Source organism: Xyrauchen texanus, chromosome 18, assembly GCF_025860055.1.
Source record: "Xyrauchen texanus isolate HMW12.3.18 chromosome 18, RBS_HiC_50CHRs, whole genome shotgun sequence".
NCBI lineage: Eukaryota > Metazoa > Chordata > Actinopteri > Cypriniformes > Catostomidae > Xyrauchen > Xyrauchen texanus.
In genome coordinates this window covers 15,092,258-15,112,325 of record NC_068293.1, presented here as the reverse complement: position 1 = coordinate 15,112,325, position 20,068 = coordinate 15,092,258, and the positions used below count along the sequence as shown (strand labels likewise).

The following is a 20,068-nucleotide window of genomic DNA, read 5'->3' as shown; positions in this document are numbered from 1 at the left end:
CACAGGCAGCCCAGATCTTTATACCATGCTATATACTGTCTAAAGTGGCAGTGGCCCCTAAATGGCATCAGCTGCTCATCAATGGTGACATTAGGCCCAGGGTTGTAAAACAGGGGGAGGCGGTGCACCCACTTGTCCCACACTGTCCTGATGGCAGCTAACTTGTCTCTCTGCCGTAGAGCTGGTCTGTCATCTCGGTTATCCAAGCGGATCATCCTGGAAATTATGTGGAAGTTTTCCAGAGACATTGTTGCATGGAAAAGTTCTCTGCATCCCACATAGATTCTTTGGACCGGAAAACTCCAACAAGGATAAGAACCCCAAAGTGGGCATGTAAATGGGTTTGGTCTATCTCCTACCACCTCTCTCCAAAAACATGCGTCCTTCTAAATTAGTGCAATCCAGAAATGTTTATGGACTGAATCTGGGATGAAAAGCTCAAAAGAAGACCTGATGTCCTGCATATGAGTAATTGCCATTCATTTTGGCACTGGTTGCATCCTTATTACATTGGCAGCCATGCGGGGTGGTTCCTTTCTTGGGCAAGAAGACCATTCAATTTCACAATATTTGACATCCATTTTTTTTCACTTGCGAGCTGCTGGCGGGCTTGTTTTGGTCGTGGAGCTGGCTGCTGACGGGCTGGTCCTGGAGCTGGCTGCTGACGGGCTGGTCCTGTGGCTCGTCTTCATTTTGGAACTAGCTGATGCTCAATCTCAACCTCTTCTTCAAAGTCATTGTCGGACTCTGAATTTTCAGAAATGTGATCCTCACATTCTGAAACCTCTTCCTCTACATCATCAAAAGCTTCTCTCTCTTCCAAAAATCAATTGCAAGGCCTGCTGAGCATCGAATCGTTTGGCCATCTTGATCAGTTGTGATAAGGAACAACACTGGCTAAGCTAAATTTATTGTGTCCCACCCCAAATTGCTGCTGGGATTGAGTATGAGAAAAAAAAGATCGGTTCCAGCAAGACAGAGGGTAAAATGTGCGGGAATGTGAGAGTAGGATGTAGGAGAATGTGGGAGTGTTGGTGCTTGAATTTTGCAACAATGTTGCAACCTTGTGCGGGAACGGCAGGGGCAGAAACACAAAACTCAAACACATACTCTCACACACACAGCAAGCCCAAACAGGAGGACAGAGTGAAGGTACACAGGACCTACACTTTCCACACTTTTATTAGCCCCCGGTCCAGTGGACCCGAACATCCTGTATGTAATATAAATGTGTAGGGGGGTGTACGGTGTGTGTGGTCATTGAAAATGTGTTCTGATATATGTTCTTCACAGAAAGCCAAGGCCAATGAGAAAAAATAGAAAAAATAATTAATCGTATAATTTTTCTTTTAAACAAAAATGTAAATGGGTCCCACAGACCCAAAAACCATACAAGGGTTAACTTGTCTTGAACTCGGAATATTCCTTTAAGGGTCTGTTTCATCACATGTCGGGCCTGTTGTCTTTTCAATCGTACCCTTTAGGCCGGCTGGTGTGGTTCAATGTGGTGGGGAATGTGTAGAAGTATGTGAATGATGGGCATTCCAATTCTGTTAAAAGCAGCAGGGCTTTCTGCAGAGTTCTGCACGTGCACATTCAATGTGACCTGCTAATGAGGTCATATTGATTATGGAATTGACCCCCATGAAGTCATAACTATTGCAGAATGTATGTTCCCCAAATGATGCCATGATGATATTATGAATTATAATAGATTTTTGGTCTCTTGATAAAGAGAAGCACTCACCGTTGATGTTATAAACTGAGAAGCGGTAGGCCGTGTTGGCCATGCTTGTTTCTTGTCTGAGAGGGGCTTTCTGTACCTTCTCTGGTCTCCCATCATCCAGACTCTAAAGATAATACAGACACACAGGGTGGCAAGACTGTACACATGTAGTCGCACCTGTGTCGGTACTGAAAATACTGACTACGTATTTAAAATACAAAATATATGTAACTGTATTCCACTACAGTTAAAATTTTAATAATTGGTAATTAGAATACAATTACATTCAAAAAGTATTTTGATTACTGAAGAGATTATTTAGCATTTTATTGTCATTTGTTTCATTTAATATTTAGTCCTTTCAGAAGGAAAATATTTATACATATAAATGATGTGATCCAAAGTGCATTTGAACAGCGGTGAAACAGTTTCTTATGATGTGTTACATTCATACGAGCAGACAGAGAAGTAAGTTTGAAGTTTGGAGCAGAAGAAATAGAAATAAAACTTGTGTAAATTGTCAGCTTTACACTAAACTAAAATGCTATTTCTAGCCATTTTACATGCACGTTACCAGCCACGATCATATTTTATTTTTTTAAGAAAATTCACGTTACATCATAATTAATTTTTTTCTAGGAAGACCTTTGTATATTCTTGATAATAATTTTTGTATTGTTTTCCTGTAAAAATATCTAAAAATCCTTAAAACAAGATCAATCTGATTAATCTTGTTTTAAAAACAACACTGCGTAATATATTTAGGTTTTTCAGAGAATGTATTTTTAACATGTGTATTTTGTCTTACTGTACTGGCAGAGTTTTTATAGTCAAAACAAATGAAACAAATCTACTAGTGCTGAAGTAATCCAAAGTATTTAAAATACGTTACCGACCTTGAGTAATCTAATGAAACAAGTTACAAATTTCATTTTACAGCATGTATTTTGTAATCTATAGTGGAATACACTTAAAACGTAACCCTCCCAACCCTGGCCCTCATCCCTCGTCCTAATCCCACCTGCCCCCTACCACCTCAAGTAACAAATCATGATTCTTGGCTGTGATGTAAAGCCTATAGGCAATTTAAAATAAAGGATTGAGCCCTTTGTTAGTGTACATTCCACCTCAACTTCATTTTTCAATAAAACAATGCATCAAAGAGAGTGATATCATGGGGTTTTTAAAGCCTCATGGGTTATGAAATAACAGAACTAATCTTTATTGACAGTCATGACAGGTAATTATTACATCACTGTGACAACAGAATACAGTATTTATTAAAGGACATCATCTCTCTGTCATACCTTTGTTAGTTTGTCCAGCTCTCCAAGCCAAGCTCCAAACATTTTGTCAAGGTCCTGGTCCTCTTTATCACTGTCCTCCTCTGCTGCATGATCAAGTTCATCATCTGAAAACTGTTCCATCTGAAACACAAGAAAATAGGACTGATCAGAAATCATGTGACATTAAACTTTATTGTTAAAATATAAATGGGAGTGTTTCCCATACAAAAGTCATGTTTTATTCAATTGTTAGTCTGATCACTAAAAACATTCCTAAATTAGCCACAAAAAATTGAGATGTCATTCACATCTGTTTCAGAAATGGTGCAGGTCAAATTATGTGCTTCAGTTTATATGAGTTACATGTTGAAAATACTTAGGGAATTGAACAACACCTAACCCCGAGTATACACAATATATCAAAGTATTAGCAATATTAATAGTGATGCTTGCCTTAATCATAATGTACAAAACTTTAGTTACAGCAGTACAACTTTATCAAAAGTACCAGACTGTTTTTCATTTAAATAAATGACATTCTTTTGCTGTTTAATTATAACACTTGGCCATATTGAGATTTTAATTTGATGAATTGTCCTTGATGTCATCTCAAAAATGTCACATCCCTTACCATTTTGCTAATAGCACCATACTGTAGTAAGGTAACGAATTTAGCCACAAGATGAAATCGTGCCATTTTTAAATATTTGGTATCACGATATTTCATTATTACCAGTAATGGTGTAAGATACATAAAACCATTTAATTTGAATTTTAGATATACATTTTCTATTTTATATATATATACACAAACAGGACACCAATGTTTTCTGATGTTGAAACATTTGAAAAGACAACACATGAACCTCAAATGTATGGCACTTAACTTTATTGCAAAAGCATTACTAAGGCATTTGACCTCAGATGTCATAATCACTGGCCAGAAATTGTGTATCATATACTGCCCTCTGGTGACAATGTAGGACACACCTTGCCTGATATCGTATGTTACAGAGGCTGAACAAACTATTGTTTGTCACTGCCAATGTTGTCACATTATAAATTATGAAGGGCTTTGTATTATAACAAGCCTAAATGATTAATTCATAACAAGGAATTCATCCTGAAGAATTTAACACACTGAGCAGGACAGATGGAGACCTGGTGTGTGTGTGTTTTACACATCCGTGTATATCGGTGTCTTATCTGTGTAAATATCAGATGGCTTGGAAATCATCCCTTCCAGTTGTAAATGGTTTTGGCAAGCTCAGCATAAACACATCTGAATCACCATTACAACAGAGCCAGTAATGCTCTCCAGTGTCTAATGTTCCTACTGCACGCACCAACACTCAAATATCAAATGGAAAATTCACACTTTAGCAATTAACAATAGTTTATCATTTGGTTTGTTATTTAGTTTCTAAAAGAATGAAATGCACATATCTGAAGTGTGCCTAAAGTGTCCAAATACATTTTGAGAACAGTCTATGTGCTACAGCCTCACTGAACAAAATTCACAGCAATTTAACTATACTGCGCGGAGCACAATGAAAGTAATCCTCTTAGATTATTAAAATTCTTCTCAGGTACTTTGGTCTGAAAATGGCTACTTCCAGTCACTGGTGAGGAAACCTCAGATAAAGGCTGTACCAGGCCACAGAACTCCCCACCATACAGATCAACCATGTTATGGAAAGAAAAGCTAGGCACAACAAAGTCATTATTTACAGTTGGTTCTGATGGATCTGTTGGAACGGGTTCCAGCCTAGTACTTGTGAAACCACCATTCCATAGGTTATGTTCGATACGGGGGATCATTTAAAATCTGGCAACCTTGTAACTGTGGGTCAATCCCTCTCAATCAAGCAGAAAGGAAACTGGACAGTGAGATGATGAAGTGCTGGCCAGATGTTCCACAGTTCAGTTCTTCATCAAAACAGCCGGTATGGTCATTAGAAATGCCACAGAAACCACTGCAAATCACTTCTACTCACTAGCACAGCTGAGGAATTATCAACATCAACTACAAGACCCTAACAAAAATACATGTGGTGGTACCATTGTACAGTAAAGGTATCAAATGATAATACTACGGCACTTTGATATCTCCCATGGTACTAAATGATAACCATATTCATACATCATCATATTTAAATGGCACTCCACAGCAAAATGGTACATGCCCAAAAATCCATGGTACCATGTCCAAAAAAACAAACAAACAAACAAAGCTAAACAAAGGTAATACCATGGTACATTTCGGTACTTTTCTATTAGTGCATGTATATTTACATAAATATTTTTAGGTCAAATGTTTTAAATATGATCAAATGTGCTCTGAGCTGAGAGTAACACTATAATTGGTAGCTGAAAGAATCATCAAATTAGCTAAAATATTTAATAACTAAGGGGCCATTTGCACCAAGTATGTTTTGGCATCCATCTGTGCTGTATTTCAATAATTTTTTCTGTGTAAACATGCACTAGATGGACGTTTTTGACCGTTGCACCACATCTTGTAGTTTTATTTTAATGTCTTGCACAGGAGTACAGCATTTTTAGATGACATGTCAAGTTTAAAAGAACTTCAGCTGTTAAAAACATCTTGAGACACCTACATACTGTGCCGCTGCATCTAGTTTTTTAGCACAAGGTGTGAATGCTCATTAGATTACCCTTTGTAGCAGACATGTCACCCTGTAGCTCAAGACCGGTTGCCCACTGAAGCAAAGCAGGATTGAGCCAAGTCAGTAACTGGATGGGAGACCTCCTGGGGAAAACTATTGGCACTTTTCCACTGCACGTTACAACTCGCCTCAACTCTACTCGCTTAACTTTTCTGAGCATACATTTCCATTGCAGTTTAATGCCACCTCAACATAGGTGGAATTATAGGCTGATCGTCATAGTTGCGCCGTCTCTACTGCAGTGACATCATCTGTGTCACACGACACAAACTGACCAAAATAATAACACAACCGCTAGCTGTTAGCTACTAGCTCATTGTGCTGCATAAACCAGCTGTTGCATGGTGATTTTACAGAAGTGTAACAGTTAAATTGACCTGGTTGTTTAGAAGCAAGCAGTCCAGGGCACTCTCCCTCCCATTGCTCGCCGGTTTAGATAGCATCCATTTGGTCTTACCACTTCCACTTTTAAGTTTTTATTTTTTTACATTTCCCTACACTGTTGGTATGTCCGGTGGAAGCCGTGTACGGCCAACAGCTGAGACACTTCCTGAGAGACTTTTTTGTTTTGCTCATCGCTAACGAGTGGACCATCTGCACCTCGTTTATTGACCATGGCGTGGCTTTGCGCACATCCATTTCCTTTTTCACAATTCGAAAGTCGCGTGAACAAATGATACCGTTATCGCTGTTGCTAACTTTAAAGCTAGCAGGTTGATGTTGCATGTCGGAAATCCAGTGATGCTGTTAGTGACGATTCTCCCTGACCAATCAGTGATCTGCAGGATTTTGACGTCACATTTAGTATTGGCTCACTTGGAACCTCAACCGAGGTGGTACTAAAAAAAGTATCAGGTACCAGGTACTATCCACAGTGGAAAACCCAAAAAAAGCGAGCCGAGTCGAGTTCAGTTGAGCTGTACCATGCAGTGGAAAAGCCACATAAGGTTGCTGCTGAAAGAGGTATTAGGGAGGCTAGCAGGGGGTGCTCAACCTGTGGTATGTGTTGGTCCAAATGCCCCAGTATAGTGAGGGGGACACTATACTGTAAAAAGGCGCAGTCCTTCGGATGAGACGTTAAAACAAGGTGCTGACTCCTGTGGTCATTAAACATCCCAGGGCAATTCTCGTAAAGAGTAGGGGTGTAACCCCAGTGTCCTGGCTAAATTCCCCCCATTGGCCCTTCTCAATAAGGGCCTCCTAATAATACCCATCCACTAATTGGCTCTATAACTCTACTCTCTCCTCTCCACCAATAGCTGGTGTGTGGTGAGCGTACTGGCACACTATGGCTGCTGTCGCATCATCCAGGTGGATGCTGCACACTTGGTGTGTTTGAGGAGAGTCCCCTGTTCATTGTGTAAAGCCCTTTGAATGTAGTGTCAGAAAAGCACCATATAACCTATGCGTTCTGAGCTATTTCAGCAATTGTTTGTTTTATCTGAGGAGAGAGTGAGCAAAACCTTGGAAAGAATTAAAGAGAAGCTTTGAGGAGCTGTGCTTCAATTAGCTTCATGCGTTCGCAGCCCTGTGCATATTTGTGACAAATGGCACAAGTAATCATATAGAGCAGCATCATATACCAGCTAGTCACTGTCTTTTGATAAAACTGCACCTCATACAGAAATGTGAAGACAAATGCTGATTTTCTTCATCATACTATTGTTTTCATTTCCTTTTCTACATAAACCTCTTATGGTAAATTTTGAACTGATGTAAATATAGTTTGAAGTAAATTATTAGATGGTTTGTTTACCTTTGATTCACTAACATCACTTACATCAGCAAGGGTTAGACTATCATTCTTACTGCTAAACTTATGCCATACATTTTGTCATAGTTTATGAAGTTACCAGTCACTGGGGAGTAATTTAATTTTATTTCTATCAGAAAGACTCGAGATTATTGGAATTATGTGAACAAAGAGATACTTCTATCATTTGGCATAAGCCCTGTCCTACAGTTCAGTGCTCCGATGCTACTTGAACTATCAGATCCTGTCAGAGGCGGTGACGGCAGAGGGGCGGAGTTTACCCCCACCCAGGACGGGATTTAAACTGGTGGAGATGGGGTGGGATGGGGGTGAAAACATGGAAGCATACGAACAATGAGAGGCAGCTGCCAGCCTTATAAATGGAGGCTGTATTTTGATTGGATGAGATGACTGATAGAATGAATCCAGAGATCTTCCTGCTAGAACTACGCTTACACGGAAAAGCTAGCTTTACTCACATTTGCCACAGTGTGTTAGTTTTGGGTCCTGGGCATAGAAGAGCAAGTGAATGTGCAGGAGTACATGTGACAATGACAACATCACCAAATGCTCTGTGATCGGAACTTTACACGTGCTGCAATGTCATGCCACGGCAGTCCAGACTAATAGAACCTGGACAGGGATTGCTTGGCTCACACTTTCTTTGCTTTATGCAGATTCAGTCTGGAGAGACAGTGGACACGTGCAGCATCAAGCCTGCAGAGGAGGCATCTGTTTCAAATCACTGCTTTACACATTCCAAACACAGCAAGCACTTCACTCTGATAAAGCAGGCAGTCCTGTTGCCTCTTCTACAGAAGAACCAGCAGTGTTAATATATATTAAACACATTATTTGTCCACATTCAGTGGATTTTGCTGAGATGTTTTGGCATTGTTTCATACTTTATCAACGTATCAACATAATTATCTTGTCATAGGAGACTCTAAATCATGGTAGTGCAAGCTTACCGATACTTTGATGCATCAGCTCATAAAACTAGTTGCTACTTGTTGAACAAAAGCCAAGGATTACTGTAGAAGTATACTCCTATGGCATAGTGGTTACGAACATATATTCTGACGAATACTTGTGAGCTGCTTGCCCATGCATGGCACACTGCCACAATGCTTGGTTGTCAGAACGTTGCTATGTGGTTGCTAAGGTGTTCTGAGTGGTTGCTAGGGTGTTTCTATTGTGTTTTGAGGGGTTCTTTACAAACCCGACTAACTGGGGCATTGAATTCAGTCAGTCAGGCTCACGAAAAACACAGAATCGCCAAACTCTTTTGTAGCTGATCCCGCTATTATTTTTGCCAACTTTGTTAGCTTTACATTCACTCTACTCCTCTTATTTTGTGCATTGTTTGTTCTGTAAGAGGAATAACTAATATCACATGCAAATGGCAAAAATCTAAATATTACCATCTGCAACACCAGCGATAAAAATTCCAATGTTAAAGATAATAGTATTACAAGTTACGCAACATTAAAAGGTTCATACAAAATAATGTATTTACTTAATCTGTCATCTTGAGCATAGATTTAATCTCTGGAAATAGTGTTAAGCAATGTAATAACGTTGAATTCCATTCTCCTCAAAAACAGGAGTTAAAGCTATACACAAACACTGTGACATGACATGTTCGCGGGCAGGTGAGGTAGTCACTCAAAATTAAGTAGTTAAGCAACACGTAATATCACTGTTCGGTTCTCAAGTCAATAGAAAAGCGTGGCTGGTTTGCGATAGCCCTGGCCGTGAACCAGCCGAGCACAAGCACCCGCACGAGAACCAGCATCATTTTGGTGGAAAGGGGCTATGTTATTCTTGTCCCATTCTGGTACCTAGATGTGGACTGGGTTCTCCCTTAATTCCAAATCAATAAGATTTTTTAACTTTTTTATAATTGTCCACCAAGGAAAGCAACAACACATTCTCCAAAACATTATCACATGGAAAGTTAACATGTCGGTACCAGAACATTCAGTAGCAACTGCATTCAGCCTTATTACTTACAAGCTCCATCCCCCTCCGTTCACCTTTTTCTGTAGTGCTAATGGCACAGCTTCAGAGAAACAACCTCTGGTCCCATGAAAATCAGTATGTTTTTCAGAGTTTTCATTTTCCCTCTAAGATTAAAATTTTACTCCACTGATAGTTAGGTTAGGGTTGAGGTTTGGGTGTAATATGCATTCCTGTTGACTTAACATTATTACATCCTTTACAAAAAAAAAAACAACAACACAGAAAATGCTTTTGGCACCACTTTTGACATTTCACTGGAGCTCACACAAGCCCATATGTTCAACAACACTTCCAGCTTTAGCCACTGGGGGTAGTAATTTCAACTTAATTAAGCACATACCGAGTGGAAAAATAAAATAAGCAGTTTTAATGAATGCCAGTTTGGAAGACAAGTAATTTACATTTGTACTGATAACAAACCACAAGAGGAAACAAATTTGAGGGCATTGTAGCAGTGTATGCGAGTAGGAGGACAGTCTGACATGAACAGGAACCGTGCAGGATGTAATAGATTCTTTCTCCCCCTCACGGCTTCTTGTGCAAGAAGATGATCATCCTTCAAGATGAGAGACATGCCAAATTTTTACAGTCACAACAAACATACACACCCAAAAGCAGTTAATCAAAAGAGATGATTCATTCCCCTCAATGATATATTAGATTATGTAACAAATTGCCCATCAAATCCTTAACTGATCCTGAGTCCGAATGTAGCATCATAATCAAGAACAACCCTACGTCTCCAACTATGGATGGCATTTCTTTCTCAACCAGGATAGAGTGCCAGAGGAAACAAAACTCTTCCTGAGACAAGTCAAGGAGTGTTTCTCTCTAATCCAAAAGAGCCAGATACACCCTAATAAATATGCACCTAAATCTGAAGAATGAATTATAAGAGTGATAGCCATTAGGCTTCTCCAAATGTTGTGTTGTAACACACGCTAGAAATACCAGTTTACTTACTCAGTGATGAAGTCTAAAACCAAGGATGGTATAAAACCGTCTGACCACTCAAAAGACCAACGAGATGATCTAGTAGTTGCAACAGAGTGTGAGTAGACACCTGGAACAGTGAGGCTGTATTCCCAGATATTCTGTGGTTCCTATGATGGCAACTTCATGCTGTTTGCAAATTAAGAACAACTGTGTGAATTGTGCATCCCACAGCTTGACCTTTTGATCTTTGATCTCAGGGTAAGAGGTCATGGGGCATTTGTGTAATGGAGGAATTGATCTCCAAGTACATCTGTCTGGCATATCTGTTAAACATTTACCTCTTTGCACAGACAGGGTGCCGGTGCAGACTATGTAGCAACATCAACTTAAATCAGTGGAAACCCTTATCTGAGCGCCAGCACCATTACAATGGAAAAGAGGTATGAGTATTCAAAATAATTTCTACAATAAGCACCAATTTATTATATGGTTAGTTACCAAATGCCACAGAAGAAGCTAAATAATGTAATTTAAAGTGGACTGATTGGATAAATGGGCCTATAGAGGCATTTAACTCAACGCGAATATGTTCTCATGCAAGCTGTTAAAAATGGAAATAAGCTTTGAAGTGGGGTTGTGACCCCTGTACATTCTTCACACAACACATGGCCTAGAACGAGTGTGTGTGTGTGTGTGTGTGTGTTGTGTGTGTGTAATGGGAGCATGGTAAAGCCCAAAAAATAGCAGACACACTAAGACAAACCACAAACCTCAGAGGTCTTTTCAAAGCCCAGCTGGTCTGCGGGAAGCAGCACATCAACACACTCATCAACTGTGAGCGCATTAAATTACCTGTAATACATCAATTGAGCCCTCAAAATATGATTATATTAAATGAAAAAATATCAACAGGCTAATCACGGCCCTGTGACAAATGGCAACATCAGTCCTCGCGGTCAGTCATCATTTAACAACATTGGCTGTTCGGCAACGAGATTTTCACACCACTGTGGGTTCAAAAAAGGGTGCATAGTGAATACCAAGAGAAGCGAACCCTTCTAAAAACGAAATGGAATATAGGATACCTTACAAACTCATGTCCTTTACGGACACAGATGGGCAAAGGCTACAAGACTGAAAGTCCACAACAAGTGCACCATTTGGGAGAACATTAAAGTCTTTTTTTCAGTCATGCTTGGATGCCTTTTACACAATTGTAAAAAACAAGAACATAGTATCTAGTTACACTGATAAATAAAAATGCTGAGTTTAATTAACTGCATGATCTTTCAATCACATGGCCTGAAGATTTGATTTCGGGGGAAAAGGTGGCAAAGAACCACTTCTGACTCTGCAACTCCTCAAATAATATGCAAACATCAAATTAATTTATTGAAATCTGTATTTGGCAGCAGACTCATGGTCTGCTTTATGAAACTGTGAACACATGGCTTAATCCAAGCAGTTCTGAATGATTTGCATTTATGTAACTCTTATCCAATTCCAACTACTGAAGCACAGAATGAGGAGAGGTAAATGGGGACAAGAAAGAAAAATAATTAAGCAAAACAAAAACAAGACATTTGCAGGAACTGCCACTTGCTAGCAAGATTGCTAAAATACCAATTATATTTGACAGTTACCTTGGATATTGAAGTTTCCTTTGTAAATTCATACTCATTGTTGTGATGGTAAGATCTGATCAGAAACATAAGGGTAGTAGGAACCAACAGAAAAAGTTATAATAATAAGATCAGTTCATTTAGGAAGGATTTTACAAGTCCTTTGCAAGTCCATTATTCTTCTAATACAGATGTGGTCCATTACAATGTCATTGAGGCTGCTTCAGTTGGCACATTTCTGGTTTATTCAGCCTCCACTTCAAGAGCAATAAAGATATCAAGACGGATTTGGCTTGTTTCTGGAGTAAAGAACAGTCTCCCTCCGATGCCTGGCCATCCTTAAAAAGAACTTTGGTTGTGTGAGAAAGTCCGTTGTGGACAATCAGTGACAAAATTACTCCGACCACATAACCAGTTGAAGTTCAATGACTCTCAGTGAAACAGAGGGAAGCATTGAGGAGCCTTTTCCCATGACTGTGACTATAGCGCAGCTGTCAAGCTCAGAGGTGGGTGACTCCGTTCACGACTGCAGTAAGAGTTCCTCGCACGAGGCAGATTCCAGCTGAGCTGTGGTGAGGATACAAGCAGAACATCAGGCAGAAAGAAACGGCCTCAAATCAAATAATAATTTACCTCCCCTTTGCCTTTGTTTCAAAGAGAAAAACAAATGTAGTCCTGGTGAGGATGAGCTGGCTTCAGCCGTCGAAGGAAAAAATGAAAATGAATCAACAAGAGAGTCCAACTCTCAACTTAGAAATCCAGATGTGAGTGAGGGAGCACGGAAACACACAAACACATAATGTCCTATCTTTCTTTCGGTTGCCTACAAAACCAAGTTTAAAATAGGCTGAAAACGATCAAAACAAGGGGCAAAATGGTTGACGAACAAGAAAGTTATTGGAACTTCTATGCACGTTCAAGGCAATTCATAATAAAATAATATTTTACCCCAAAAATTATAATTCAGCTGGGTGAAATATCACTTTAAGCTTGAATAACAGTTTCCTCCCTGCATACTTCTCTTTTCCTCCCTGTTTGTCTCTCTTCTTCATTGCAATCTGATTGAGATTACTCCCCAGACAGCCATCCACATAGTCAATATAAACAAAACCAGGCCAGGGTTTAGTTCAGGGCACAGTGACTTTGCGATTAAACTGTCTGTATCTCAATATAGATGGGGACCAAAATAGCTAAACAAATTTTAAGAGGGGTTTGTGGTTCTTACAGATAAAAATCAAGTGACTGCTCCGCAAAAGGTCATTACCAACTATAATGGATGAGCTGACTTATTAAACTTATAAGATAACATTCTCCACTTTCAACAAATGCAAGAAAGTTAAGGTCTTGACTGGCATCAAGGAACTTGTTTCAAGGTGTCCCAACAATGTGAAAATCAGTCTGGTGCTCAACAGATGGTCCAGTATAACATAAATCGTCATATTGAGGTGCAAGGATGCTGGTGCTCAGACAATGCCACTGTTTCTGGCACAATGCCTACACATGGGAGTAATCACAGACCGTATTCCAACCGATCCAAAACCACTGCTATGGCACTGAGATCCTTAAAAATGATTAAAACAGTCAGTTATCTCCAAGAGAGGCTGACAAAAAGCAAAGTCTGCAGAGAGTGCCATGTTAAGTTTTGGAAAAACAGATTGAATATATGAAGAGAGAGACTGTGGAAAAACTAAATAGCAAGAGTCCTTCTGAGGACATGTGGTAGAAATGTCAAGACATCTACAATGGGAGTATTTGCCAAAAAGTGATGGACTATGTCCTACTGAACAGGTTTGAAAAACAAAGTCATGATTGCTTTTCCATTTAATTCTGGAGCCCTGGATGGTTATTTCCATGAGCTGTTATTTTTTTTCTCATCATGAATATATGTTTACATTTAATTGCTCGTTCTTCTGAGCTCTACATTACAATCCATGAAAGCAGCTCCAAGCAAAGTCCCAATACATTTACATTTATGCATTTGGCAGATGCTTTTATCCAAAGCGACTTACAGAGCCCTTATTACAGGGACAATCCCCCTGGAGCAACCTGGAGTTAAGTGCCTTGCTCAAGGACACAATGGTGGTGGCTGTGGGGCTTGAACCAGAGTCCTTCTGATTACCAGATTACCAGTTATGTACTTTAGACCACTACACCACCACCACACTTCTATCAAAGATTATATTAATATAATAAATACCAACTTTTACAGGGTTCTGATACATGAAATCTAAAGTGAACATATTTTCTTTGTTAATCTGTCATCAAAATGTATTAACTAACTCCAACACTGAAACAACTTTTCTTTTTGGCAGATATAACCAAGGCTACACAGGAATTTGGTTGATATTGGTTAATGCTGTCTTGGGCATCTGCTGTAGGCAATGAAATGATGCCTGAAATCTTGCTAATAGTTGCCAGCAGTAAATTAAAACCAGTAACGGTTATGGGAATTGTATATAAAAAATAAATAAATAAATGGAATATGTCAAAATGGTCTTAAACGTTGAAAATGACCTTCAACCTTCATGTCCCAGTCAAAAAGCCTGTTTCTGTTATAAACTTTTCACAATCCAGTCAATTCTCAATAAATAAAATCCAACCCAACAATTTTTTCATGTTGAACATTCTGCATAAATGCCACATTACGGAAGTAAACTGGGTTGCGCAGGCAGTTTCATATTGATGATAAGTTAGCACTCCTTGCTCTATCACTTCTCTCTCAACACCTCAGTGGTTTTCCATAGTCACATTTACATTTATGCATTTGGCAGACGCTTTTATACAAAGTGACTTACAGTGCACTTATTACAGGAACAATTCCCCCGGAGTAACTTGGATTAAGTGTCTTGCTCAAGGACACAATGGTGGTGGCCGTAGGGATCGAACTGGCGACCTTCTGATTAACAGTTTTGTGCTGTAGCCCACTACACCACCACCACTCCATAGTCTCGTTAATCTACCATTGTGAGTCAAATTTGTTGAGCCAATTAGATGACAGAACTTCCTCCTTTCAGCACAAGGGAATGGGTATTGTGGAAGAGATTAAGAAAGCTGGTCCAATGTCTGCTTATCAAGTGCTGAAGGCAGAAATATAGACAAACCAAGTGTACAATATTTCCCAAATATTGGAAAATAGTTTCCAAATTAATTTTACCATTGGTAAAGACAGATCAGTGAAATAACATTTACAGACAACTCTGGCTAATAATTTCCCATGATCAATACTGTAAACACCATGCACTGTAATTGCGGTGTCATACCACCAGCCTCTGATTAGCTCCAGCAAATATCAAATCATGTGATGTAAACTAAGTGCAACTGGCAATTTAAACAAAAATGGGAAAAGCTCATTGATATGTCCAACAAGAAACGCATCATTACAGGAAAAAATGCGCACTTATCCAAACATATGTAACGAATGCAGACAAATGCTCAACATTTGTAAACAGATGTTCTAAAACAAAGCACGTTGTGGTACATTCATTCAGTGTCCCTTAAAAAAAAAGGTGAGTTCTGGCTTGCTGCAACTCTGCCACAAATTCGTCACTCAAGATTTTCACTAGCAAATAAGCTTTGCGGCAAACTCTTCATTGTCGACAAAGGTTTTCTGCAGGTTCACCACTACTGATGAAGAGCTGCAAACTTCTGATAAACATTTACTGCGAATTGAAAGCTCAATTGCAAGTGAAAATAACAAGTGGGAAATTTGAGGCAAGTTTGTCAGAACTTTTCTAAGGGGTGTCAACATAAGAAATATTTGTATTTTATTTAACCAAAAAGTCTCTTAAAATTAAATCTCTTTTTCAAGAGAGACCTGGCCAAGAAAGCACACCATTACAAAGTAACAAAATAATAAAATCAAACACGACAAAAACAGACATAGGACAAAAATGAAAACATTAATACAAACAAAGGACTAAAAATAAATAATACAAATCCATCTTCTGAATCGTAATTGCACTCTTCAGTTACACAGTTTATCATCAAAGCTTTGAACTCTATCAAGGAGACCAAAGGATTAAACTGTTGAGTGTTCTGAAGGTTATTCCACGACCTGGGCGCAAAATAAGAGGAAGCCATTCTACCAACTTCTGAGCAAATCCTGGGTACCCTGTAGAGTAGTACCCTCTAGAGGAGTGAGAATCATAACAGCTATTGCTAAGCAATTGAAGATTACACAGATAAAAAGTGAGTTCACAGTATGGCTTCGTAAATAAAAATATACCAATGCTGCTGTCTCCTTAAACTTAATGAAGGCCAAGAGACCAAATCATAAAGTACACAATGATGTATACTAGACAACGAATTGGTTAGAAAACATAGAGAACTATGATACACAGAGTCTAGGCAGCGAAGTATAGAGGAGGCAGCTTGCATGCAAATAATATTCCCATAGTCTAGAGCAGGGGTTTTCAAATTGGGTGAAAGTGAGCCTCCCCCGAGAGAACTTGAAGACAGCTGTGCCCCCCCCCCCCAACACCTCCACAACCACTAATTAGGCTATTATTAGTAGTACTACAAGGCTCCTACTATTAGTAGTAGTTATACTTTTATTAGTATTGCTTTAGGCTATGTTCCACCCAAAATTAATTTTATAAATATACATGATTTCTTTTTATTAAGAAATTTTTTATCAAGCTATCAACATTCCATTTTAAATGATTAGATTATATTTTTTCAAAAACATTTAAATACACATTTGTCTTTCTTTTTACAACATATTGTGAACACATACTTTGCAACACATTTTTAATACATTCAAGCAATTGGAAAACAGTTAAAAACAGCCTTCTGAACAGAATCCTCCACAGTCAAAAAAACTAAACTAAGTATTCTCAACAGCCCTATAACCAAAGAGCCAACAAAATCAGACATAGAACGAAATCTGCATGATGGACAGCTCTATTTACTGATCCCTGAACAGATAACTCTCAAATAACTAAACTGGAAACATGTTCATTAACAGCCAAAGTCTACTAACGTTATCTCAACTGAATAAGAGCTATTTTGTATATTTTAGGCTACTTAAGCCAATTCAACTTTGAAAACATCAACATCAGCGAGATGGACAGCGCTGTTTTGTCACAGTATCAAATGCGTAAAAATCTTTTCCATATAGGCCTATGTTAAGCAAAAACAAAAGAAAGAAAATGAAAAAAATAAAAAAATGAAAAAAATCTGTAGGCCGAATTTGGCTCTTCATTTTCATTGGCCCTACATCAGTGGGAACAATGAGTCTGACCTTTTGATGCACACAGGTGATCGATGCAGGGCTGCACGGTAGAAAATAATAAACGTAAATTGTCCTCCACCTGCAGACTTGATCTGTATTTTCTTTTAAGCAGGGTCAAAGCGGAAAACCCGCACTCACCGATGTTGTGGGGTTTACCTGCCTTCACTATACGTAAAGCAACGCGATAGGCTATGATGCTTCAGTCGCCTTAGTATTAACAGAGCTAAATGTCTGGATTACTCTCTTTTGTGTTTGCAATTCTTTTAGCTTTCTGTCAAAAAATTCCAGTCACTTGGGCACCAGGCTAGAGTGCTTGGCCTCAATGTGATGCCGGAGCTTACAAGATTTCATACTATCATTTGCTATTACCTCTCTGCAAATAACACACTGTGGCAGTGGCGCATCATTGTGACCGATAAACGAAAATCCCAACTTTAAATATTCTTTATCATACTTCCTCAGTTTTTTTGCTTGGCCCAGATTCTGCCTCCTCTCCTGTAGACTTTTGTATTGTAGACACTACAAAGCGATCCATTTTGCAACATGCATAACACACACTTTAACACGCAAGCTAACAGGACAGATGTGTACAGAAGTGAACCATTCTGTCCCCCCCCCCCACGCTGCGCCTCCCCTGGGGCTCTCTGGAGCCCCCCAAGGGGACACCTCACCAATTGAAAACCTCTGGTCTAGAGCACTTAAGAATGTAGCCTGTACAAGCCTTTTCCTAAATGCTAAATTAAGACCGGCCCTATTTGGATTAAACAAAAACCCAAGCCTAATCTTCAGCTTCTTCACTAGGTGCTCAATATGCACTCTAAAAGAGAGATTCTCATCCACCCAGATACCCAAGTACTTATAGGATGATACTTTTCAATTGAGTCCCCTCCCAAAGTATGAATGCATACATTTCTGAGGTATTTGGCTTTCTTGGCATTAAGTACCAACTTAATGTCATAGAATGAGACTTGCAGCTTTTGAAAAGCAGTCTGGAGCTCATCAACTGCCTGGGTCAGAGAACAAGCAACTAGCCTTGGCCCAGAAGGTGTTCCTTTCCCTGATCAGGTTAGATAATTTAACTGTGAACCAAGGGTTGTCCGTCGCAAAGATCCTACATTTCTTTATAGTGGCATGCTTATTGCAAATCGACATTAAATAATTATAAAAAATTTCCCATGCACAATCCACATCATAGATTTCACTGACTCTGCCAACACCACTATTGTACAGATCATGCAGAAAATGATAGTTCTTCAAATCTTTTAAAATACCTTTAAAAAACAATGAGGTTTTATCTTGGGTAATTTGAAATTTCTTACACAGGCAATGGCACAATGATCACTGACATCATTACAGAATACTGTAGTCAAGGTATATTTGTGGGGCACATTTGTGAGAATGAGATCCAGTATTGTAGATTTATTTAGATAGTAGTAGCATTAATAAATTGCATGAGATTTAAAGAATCACACAATTCCTTTGATGCAGAAGAAAGCCAATCCCAATTTAGATAGCACATGAGAATGAATTCAGAATAATTTAGACTGTTTAACGCATCAGAAAGAGAGAAGGCTTCTTTTGTAGCTGACAGCAGTCTATAACAGCCAACGACAGTAAAGTGAAATTCTTTGTGATATATTTAAGAAGCCTTTATTTTGCCTCACAGTATACATTTTGCATATTTTTTCCTCGCATATCCCAACTAAGCTGGGGTCAGAGCTCAAACTGTCTGGTTTTAGTCATAGACCATGACATGGAGCTACAAAGTTTGGATTTAACATAAATCACAACTGCACCACATTTACCAATTCGATCAGATTTATAAACATTGTAACCATCAATCACAATCAAATTGTCAGGTATTGATTTGTTTAACCAAGTTTCTGATAAAACCATAATATCCATGTCCGTTGTGACAGCCCAGAGCTTTATCATGTCCATTTTGGGGAGAAGACTTCTAACATTAAAATGCACAAGGCCAAGCCCAGATCTACTTTTAAAGTCTGCTGGCGTGAGTATATACAGCACAGCAGAATATCCAGGAATATCCTGTTACACTCAACCATGTGTGGTCACAGATGAACCAATAGCAATCCAGCAGGCAGGTTAGGTAATTAAATCAGGCCTCCGCCAGCTCATATACAGTAGGTCTTCTAAAACCCAAAAGCAATAACTTCAACTCACTTTTGGATTGTTGAAAAAAAAAAAAACAGAAGATGCATCTCTCTTGAGTAGATGTAAAAAGTAAATATCCTTAGCTGGATTGTCAGTATAAAACACAGAATGCACAAATACAATTTCAAATAAATATCTTAAATATATACTCTTTAAAGATGTGGAGAGTTTTTCTTTTACCCCAAGAAATGTAATGGATTAAAGTTTATAAAACTAAAGTCAAATAATATCTCAGCACAAACACAAAAAGTCCCAAATTGTTTATTACCTCCAGGTCAACTCTTCCAATGAAAAAGCATAATCCAACTGGAGCCAAACAAACAATCTAACACTGACAAGACATACGGTTGAGCTGACCAGAAAGAATATATGAACAAATCATTCAGACTATTTGTCTCACTCTCTTCGTAAAACCCATGATTAAACGTCAAGTTTGAAAGTTGCAATATGAAGCAGGAATCTGCCATATCCTGGCTTTCACAATAGAAGCATAAAGAAAACCATGTGTCAGCTAATTTGGACCAGGATTTTGACTACATCTTAACAAGAAATTTGCTGCAGACTTACACAAAATGCCCCATTTGCTACACATTAAAACAAGAAATGTAGTGTTTCTTTCCCC

At 38.8% G+C, this 20,068-nt stretch overlaps 1 protein-coding gene across 5 annotated transcripts in view; it reads right to left on the bottom strand.

Annotated features, from left to right (window-relative positions):
* LOC127658656 (ras-associated and pleckstrin homology domains-containing protein 1-like) overlaps positions 1-20,068 on the bottom strand; it is a 173,682-nt gene that overhangs the window by 98,916 nt on the left and 54,698 nt on the right. For 4 of the 5 annotated variants that reach the window (XM_052148044.1, XM_052148043.1, XM_052148046.1 and 1 more), the window contains exons 1-3: positions 12,060-12,643; positions 3,034-3,153; positions 1,748-1,850 (exon numbers count right to left, since the gene is read on the bottom strand). In XM_052148044.1, the coding sequence (XP_052004004.1) occupies positions 1,748-1,850; positions 3,034-3,153; positions 12,060-12,128 (292 nt within the window). In that variant the 5' untranslated portion in view covers positions 12,129-12,643. Of the gene's footprint in view, positions 1-1,747; positions 1,851-3,033; positions 3,154-12,059; positions 12,644-20,068 lie in introns of those variants that run through there. The other variant, XM_052148045.1, reaches the window with a different exon arrangement.